The following is an 8,371-nucleotide window of genomic DNA, read 5'->3' on the forward strand; positions in this document are numbered from 1 at the left end:
TTGGGTGCCGATCACATGGTTATCCTGCAGCGCGGCAAAGAAGCGGCGTGGCGCGATCACACTGGCAATCGCTAGGTGCCGCTTCCGTGGCAAACGGGATTTTTTTCCCCTCACCGCAGTGTGCACATGTGCTGGTGGGTGTTTGTGTGCATCCTGTGGAGACTAAAAAAAAAATCCGGTTTGCGACGGGACATGGGCGGGCGCCGGATGCCATGGGATTCCAGCGGAAATGAGATCAGACGCCCACCCTTGCCCTGCGTTTTCCGGAAACTAGCACATCTGGCCCTGGCCCCGACCTGGTGGAACTCCCTTCCAAATAACATCAGGTACCTGTGGGATGTTATGCAATTCCGCAGGGCCTGTAAGGCAGAGATGTTCCACCAGGCGTTTGGTTGAGGACAGCAACAGTTTCCATCTTGGCCGGCACCCTACCTGGACCCCCCATCGCTTGTGGGGCTTACCCCCTCCTCCGTGCTCGTGAAGCTCCCACGGACCAAAAATGGGAGGGAACCACAAAATATTGCTACTCACATTTAATTTTTGTATTATATGTTGGATGTGGTTTTACGGGTTTTAACCTGTCCATCGCCTAGAGCCCCACAACCGTGGGGATTAGGCGGCCCACAAATAGAATGTAATAATAAAATATGAATAATATTAGCGGGGACGCGTACGCAGCAGACCTCACGTGCCCCTGGTCCAGCTGCCCGCCCGACGCTTCTCTCGTACCCCCAGATTATGACCCGTCCCTCGGCAGCCAACAAGAACTTCCCTTACCACGTGCGGACGTCGCAGATCGGGATCGTAGAGGAGGCAGCCGCCGGGGCCAAGTTCCCCCACCACGTGTACGGCAACGTCACCTTCATCAGCGACTCGGTGCCAAACTTCACGGAGCTCTTCTCCATCCCCCAGAGCACAGGGAGCAGCAGCGCCAGCAACGTAAGCCCCCCTCAGGGTCAAAGGTGGCTCCGGGTTTCTCCTTCCACTTTGGGCCTCAAATTTATTTATTTATATTTATTTACCCCGCTCACCCCCTGAAAAGTATGCAGACGGAGAGTGATTTCAGCTAAGCATACCTTTATTTAGTTCAGGACAAAGACAAGGGACCAGCTCGCAGGCTGGTTTATATACGTTCAGAAAACCCGCCACCCTGTTTTCAAACGCATCCCCACAAGTGTGACAGCAAGAAACTTATTTTTTAAAAGAGAAAGGACAAAGAAAGTCAAAAGAATCCTGTATGGAATTGCCCCACCGGTCCCCACACACTTCCTAAAAACGTTTGGTGGGCACCAGGAAGGGTGTTGATTGGCCCTATGGTGCCCCGGGGGACCTTGTTGGGGACCCCTGCTTTAGAGTCCTTTGCAGATGGTGGTGTGTGTTTTGAATGCTCCTCTGCAAGTGTGAGAGTAAACCCTCCCCTTTTCTTTTTTTAACAAAGAAAAGGAATAATAAAGGAGAGTCAAAAGAAACCAAAGTGGAGAATCTCTGATAACTACACAGACGTCTCCTGCCTGCAGGGTGCAGAAGGAGAGAGGAAGGAGGGAACTTCTTAGTTCCAGGGGTCATTTTGTAGAAAAAGAGGTGCAGGAGCTCATTCACATAACTGATCGGCATAGCTTATTTGCATATGCCACGCCCCCTGACATCACCGGAAGTGTGTCAGAAGGCAACACCCACCACTCAGGCTCCACCGGACTGTTTTGGATTGCTAGCTATTGGGGGGGGGGCGTGCAGATCTGTTCTTGCAGAGGAGGGAGAGCTTGTACCTGAATAAAGGTTGGTCTTAAAGGTGCCACTGGACTGTTTCGAGCCGGGGGGGGGGCTCTGCAACTTACCTGGCTGCTTCTTGCTCTGACTGAGGGCTGCTGGGAGCAGGGGGTGGGGCTTGTTGCATGTGCCCGCCCCCTGAGCTCTGCTGGAGCTCTGCTTCTGTGCGCTCCTGCAGGAGAGGACCCCTGCTTAGTTCCATTATACCCCCAGGAGAGCTTTATGCTCTTCACAGAACAACTTGCTAGTCGTCCCTGGTCCTAGAGATATCCGACTGTCCTCAACCAGGGCCAGGGCCTTTTCGGTGGAACTCCCTTCCAAATAACATCAGGTACCTGTGGGGTGTTATGCAGTTCCGCAGGGCCTGTAAGGCAGAGATGTTCCACCGGGCGTTTGGTTGAGGACAGCAACAGTTTACATCTTGGCCGGCCTACCTGGACCCCCCATCGCCTGTGGGGCTTACCCCCTCCCCCGTGCTCGTGAAGCTCCCACGGACCAGAAATGGGAGGGAACCACAAAATATTGCTACTCACCTTTAATTTTTGTATATTATGTCGGATGTGGTTTTATGGGTTTTACAGGTATTAACCTGTCCATCGCCTAGAGCCCCACAACTGTGGGGATTAGGCGGCCCACAAATAGAATGTAATAATAAAATATGAATAATATTAGCGGGGACGCGTACGCAGCAGACCTCACGTGCCCCTGGTCCAGCTGCCCGCCCGACGCTTCTCTCGTACCCCCAGATTATGACCCGTCCCTCGGCAGCCAACAAGAACTTCCCTTACCACGTGCGGACGTCGCAGATCGGGATCGTAGAGGAGGCAGCCGCCGGGGCCAAGTTCCCCCACCACGTGTACGGCAACGTCACCTTCATCAGCGACTCGGTGCCAAACTTCACGGAGCTCTTCTCCATCCCCCAGAGCACAGGGAGCAGCAGCGCCAGCAACGTAAGCCCCCCTCAGGGTCAAAGGTGGCTCCGGTTTTCCCCTTCCACGTTGGGCCCCAAATTTATTTTTTATATTTATTTATACTTTCAGTTTGTACCCCGCTCACCCCCGAAGGGCTCTGAGTGGCTTACACAGTGCATGGTGCAGAGTCCTATGCAGAAACCCTAACTATGGCCACAGCACGTCTGGGGTGGGGGGAGCCCTACCAGGTACCCTCCCGGCTCCGATCGTTCGTTTTTATCCGGCGAGTGGGCGACTTCTTCCAGTCCTCTCCGGTGCGGCTTCCGCGGCCTCCGCTGTTCTTTCGGCTCTCTGGCGACTCCTCTCGGGGGCTGTTGGTTATGGGCCCTGGTGCGCAGCCGCGGTGGGCGTCACAACGTCCTTACGGCTCCGGACATCCTCCTGCTGGCCACGTCATCAGCTGCCGAGCCAACCGCCTCCTTGGGATGTCGCTGCCTCTCTTCATCTCCTCCGTGCTGACCGCCGCCGTGTTGCCGCCGCTTCTCGATTCCTCGCTCGGCTGGAGCCCAAGTTCGAGGGAATTTTGCTCTGCCGTCACTTGTTTCAGAGTCCACAACACCCCAGAGAGAAGGGGAGTTTGTCTCCTCCGCAGACACAGTGCTTAGCAGCTTGGTATTCAGAGGCAGGCGTGCCAGGGAGTTGGCCCAGGCAGTCTGTATAAAGGGACTGCTATGTCCACGGCAGGCCTTGGGGAGGCCCGCACAGCGCTTACACACTAGATTTGGTTCCTGGTCAGTAGGATACCGAAGAGTGGCAGTGCCATCCTGGGCAGTGTGGTGTAGTGGGTAGAGTAATGTAGCGGGTAGAGTTTGTCTCCTCCACAGACACCATGCTTAGCAGCTTGGTATTCAGAGGCGTGCCAGGGAGTTGTCCCGGGCAGTCCGTATAAAGGGACTGCTGTGTCCCAGGCAGGCCTTGGGGAGGCCCGCACAGCGCTTACACACTAGATTTGGTTCCCGGTCAGTTGGATACCGAAGAGCGGCAGTGCCATCCTGGGCAGTGTGGTGTAGTGGGTAGAGTAATGTAGCGGGTAGAGTGGCAGACTAGGATCCTGGGCGATCTGGTTTCGAATTCCCGCTTCTGCCACGGATGCTCGCTGGGTGACCTTGGGCCCATCACAAAGCCTCAGCCTGGCCTTCTACACAAGGCTGCCGTTGCGAGAGAACGGAGGAGGGGACAACGGCGTTCTAAAAGCCCCTTTGAATCCCGACCGGGGGGGGGGGGGGGAGAAGCAGGATAGGGGAGGCCCGCACAGCGCTTACACACTAGATTTGGTTCCTGGTCAGTAGGATACCGAAGAGTGGCAGTGCCATCCTGGGCAGTGTGGTGTAGTGGGTAGAGTAATGTAGCGGGTAGAGTTTGTCTCCTCCACAGACACCATGCTTAGCAGCTTGGTATTCAGAGGCGTGCCAGGGAGTTGTCCCGGGCAGTCCGTATAAAGGGACTGCTGTGTCCCAGGCAGGCCTTGGGGAGGCCCGCACAGCGCTTACACACTAGATTTGGTTCCTGGTCAGTAGGATACCGAAGAGTGGCAGTGCCATCCTGGGCAGTGTGGTGTAGTGGGTAGAGTAATGTAGCGGGTAGAGTTTGTCTCCTCCACAGACACCATGCTTAGCAGCTTGGTATTCAGAGGCGTGCCAGGGAGTTGTCCCGGGCAGTCCGTATAAAGGGACTGCTGTGTCCCAGGCAGGCCTTGGGGAGGCCCGCACAGCGCTTACACACTAGATTTGGTTCCTGGTCAGTAGGATACCGAAGAGTGGCAGTGCCATCCTGGGCAGTGTGGTGTAGTGGGTAGAGTAATGTAGCGGGTAGAGTTTGTCTCCTCCACAGACACCATGCTTAGCAGCTTGGTATTCAGAGGCGTGCCAGGGAGTTGTCCCGGGCAGTCCGTATAAAGGGACTGCTGTGTCCCAGGCAGGCCTTGGGGAGGCCCGCACAGCGCTTACACACTAGATTTGGTTCCTGGTCAGTAGGATACCGAAGAGTGGCAGTGCCATCCTGGGCAGTGTGGTGTAGTGGGTAGAGTAATGTAGCGGGTAGAGTTTGTCTCCTCCACAGACACCATGCTTAGCAGCTTGGTATTCAGAGGCGTGCCAGGGAGTTGTCCCGGGCAGTCCGTATAAAGGGACTGCTGTGTCCCAGGCAGGCCTTGGGGAGGCCCGCACAGCGCTTACACACTAGATTTGGTTCCTGGTCAGTAGGATACCGAAGAGTGGCAGTGCCATCCTGGGCAGTGTGGTGTAGTGGGTAGAGTAATGTAGCGGGTAGAGTTTGTCTCCTCCACAGACACCATGCTTAGCAGCTTGGTATTCAGAGGCGTGCCAGGGAGTTGTCCCGGGCAGTCCGTATAAAGGGACTGCTGTGTCCCAGGCAGGCCTTGGGGAGGCCCGCACAGCGCTTACACACTAGATTTGGTTCCTGGTCAGTAGGATACCGAAGAGTGGCAGTGCCATCCTGGGCAGTGTGGTGTAGTGGGTAGAGTAATGTAGCGGGTAGAGTTTGTCTCCTCCACAGACACCATGCTTAGCAGCTTGGTATTCAGAGGCGTGCCAGGGAGTTGTCCCGGGCAGTCCGTATAAAGGGACTGCTGTGTCCCAGGCAGGCCTTGGGGAGGCCCGCACAGCGCTTACACACTAGATTTGGTTCCTGGTCAGTAGGATACCGAAGAGTGGCAGTGCCATCCTGGGCAGTGTGGTGTAGTGGGTAGAGTAATGTAGCGGGTAGAGTTTGTCTCCTCCACAGACACCATGCTTAGCAGCTTGGTATTCAGAGGCGTGCCAGGGAGTTGTCCCGGGCAGTCCGTATAAAGGGACTGCTGTGTCCCAGGCAGGCCTTGGGGAGGCCCGCACAGCGCTTACACACTAGATTTGGTTCCTGGTCAGTAGGATACCGAAGAGTGGCAGTGCCATCCTGGGCAGTGTGGTGTAGTGGGTAGAGTAATGTAGCGGGTAGAGTTTGTCTCCTCCACAGACACCATGCTTAGCAGCTTGGTATTCAGAGGCGTGCCAGGGAGTTGTCCCGGGCAGTCCGTATAAAGGGACTGCTGTGTCCCAGGCAGGCCTTGGGGAGGCCCGCACAGCGCTTACACACTAGATTTGGTTCCTGGTCAGTAGGATACCGAAGAGTGGCAGTGCCATCCTGGGCAGTGTGGTGTAGTGGGTAGAGTAATGTAGCGGGTAGAGTTTGTCTCCTCCACAGACACCATGCTTAGCAGCTTGGTATTCAGAGGCGTGCCAGGGAGTTGTCCCGGGCAGTCCGTATAAAGGGACTGCTGTGTCCCAGGCAGGCCTTGGGGAGGCCCGCACAGCGCTTACACACTAGATTTGGTTCCTGGTCAGTAGGATACCGAAGAGTGGCAGTGCCATCCTGGGCAGTGTGGTGTAGTGGGTAGAGTAATGTAGCGGGTAGAGTTTGTCTCCTCCACAGACACCATGCTTAGCAGCTTGGTATTCAGAGGCGTGCCAGGGAGTTGTCCCGGGCAGTCCGTATAAAGGGACTGCTGTGTCCCAGGCAGGCCTTGGGGAGGCCCGCACAGCGCTTACACACTAGATTTGGTTCCTGGTCAGTAGGATACCGAAGAGTGGCAGTGCCATCCTGGGCAGTGTGGTGTAGTGGGTAGAGTAATGTAGCGGGTAGAGTTTGTCTCCTCCACAGACACCATGCTTAGCAGCTTGGTATTCAGAGGCGTGCCAGGGAGTTGTCCCGGGCAGTCCGTATAAAGGGACTGCTGTGTCCCAGGCAGGCCTTGGGGAGGCCCGCACAGCGCTTACACACTAGATTTGGTTCCTGGTCAGTAGGATACCGAAGAGTGGCAGTGCCATCCTGGGCAGTGTGGTGTAGTGGGTAGAGTAATGTAGCGGGTAGAGTTTGTCTCCTCCACAGACACCATGCTTAGCAGCTTGGTATTCAGAGGCGTGCCAGGGAGTTGTCCCGGGCAGTCCGTATAAAGGGACTGCTGTGTCCCAGGCAGGCCTTGGGGAGGCCCGCACAGCGCTTACACACTAGATTTGGTTCCTGGTCAGTAGGATACCGAAGAGTGGCAGTGCCATCCTGGGCAGTGTGGTGTAGTGGGTAGAGTAATGTAGCGGGTAGAGTTTGTCTCCTCCACAGACACCATGCTTAGCAGCTTGGTATTCAGAGGCGTGCCAGGGAGTTGTCCCGGGCAGTCCGTATAAAGGGACTGCTGTGTCCCAGGCAGGCCTTGGGGAGGCCCGCACAGCGCTTACACACTAGATTTGGTTCCTGGTCAGTAGGATACCGAAGAGTGGCAGTGCCATCCTGGGCAGTGTGGTGTAGTGGGTAGAGTAATGTAGCGGGTAGAGTTTGTCTCCTCCACAGACACCATGCTTAGCAGCTTGGTATTCAGAGGCGTGCCAGGGAGTTGTCCCGGGCAGTCCGTATAAAGGGACTGCTGTGTCCCAGGCAGGCCTTGGGGAGGCCCGCACAGCGCTTACACACTAGATTTGGTTCCTGGTCAGTAGGATACCGAAGAGTGGCAGTGCCATCCTGGGCAGTGTGGTGTAGTGGGTAGAGTAATGTAGCGGGTAGAGTTTGTCTCCTCCACAGACACCATGCTTAGCAGCTTGGTATTCAGAGGCGTGCCAGGGAGTTGTCCCGGGCAGTCCGTATAAAGGGACTGCTGTGTCCCAGGCAGGCCTTGGGGAGGCCCGCACAGCGCTTACACACTAGATTTGGTTCCTGGTCAGTAGGATACCGAAGAGTGGCAGTGCCATCCTGGGCAGTGTGGTGTAGTGGGTAGAGTAATGTAGCGGGTAGAGTTTGTCTCCTCCACAGACACCATGCTTAGCAGCTTGGTATTCAGAGGCGTGCCAGGGAGTTGTCCCGGGCAGTCCGTATAAAGGGACTGCTGTGTCCCAGGCAGGCCTTGGGGAGGCCCGCACAGCGCTTACACACTAGATTTGGTTCCTGGTCAGTAGGATACCGAAGAGTGGCAGTGCCATCCTGGGCAGTGTGGTGTAGTGGGTAGAGTAATGTAGCGGGTAGAGTTTGTCTCCTCCACAGACACCATGCTTAGCAGCTTGGTATTCAGAGGCGTGCCAGGGAGTTGTCCCGGGCAGTCCGTATAAAGGGACTGCTGTGTCCCAGGCAGGCCTTGGGGAGGCCCGCACAGCGCTTACACACTAGATTTGGTTCCTGGTCAGTAGGATACCGAAGAGTGGCAGTGCCATCCTGGGCAGTGTGGTGTAGTGGGTAGAGTAATGTAGCGGGTAGAGTTTGTCTCCTCCACAGACACCATGCTTAGCAGCTTGGTATTCAGAGGCGTGCCAGGGAGTTGTCCCGGGCAGTCCGTATAAAGGGACTGCTGTGTCCCAGGCAGGCCTTGGGGAGGCCCGCACAGCGCTTACACACTAGATTTGGTTCCCGGTCAGTTGGATACCGAAGAGCGGCAGTGCCATCCTGGGCAGTGTCGTGTAGTGGGTAGAGTAATGTAGCGGGTAGAGTGGCAGACTAGGATCCTGGGCGATCTGGGTTCGAATTCCCGCTTCTGCCACGAATGCTCGCTGGGTGACCTTGGGCCCATCACGAAGCCTCAGCCTGGCCTACCACACAAGGCTGCCGTTGTGAGAGAACGGAGGAGGGGACAACGGCGTTCTAAAAGCCCCTTTGAATCC

General features: G+C 56.1%; 1 protein-coding gene across 1 annotated transcript in view; it reads left to right on the forward strand.

Annotated features, from left to right (window-relative positions):
- TMEM145 (transmembrane protein 145) overlaps window positions 1-8,371 on the forward strand; it is a 48,107-nt gene that overhangs the window by 38,016 nt on the left and 1,720 nt on the right. The window contains exons 14-15 of the mRNA XM_015416618.1: window positions 736-939; window positions 2,514-2,717. Coding sequence (XP_015272104.1) covers window positions 736-939; window positions 2,514-2,717 — 408 coding nt within the window. The remainder of the gene's footprint in view (window positions 1-735; window positions 940-2,513; window positions 2,718-8,371) is intronic.

The sequence above is a fragment of the Gekko japonicus genome, unplaced genomic scaffold (genome assembly GCF_001447785.1).
Source record: "Gekko japonicus isolate JY-2015 unplaced genomic scaffold, Gekko_japonicus_V1.1 scaffold4621, whole genome shotgun sequence".
In the NCBI taxonomy this organism is placed as follows: domain Eukaryota; kingdom Metazoa; phylum Chordata; class Lepidosauria; order Squamata; family Gekkonidae; genus Gekko; species Gekko japonicus.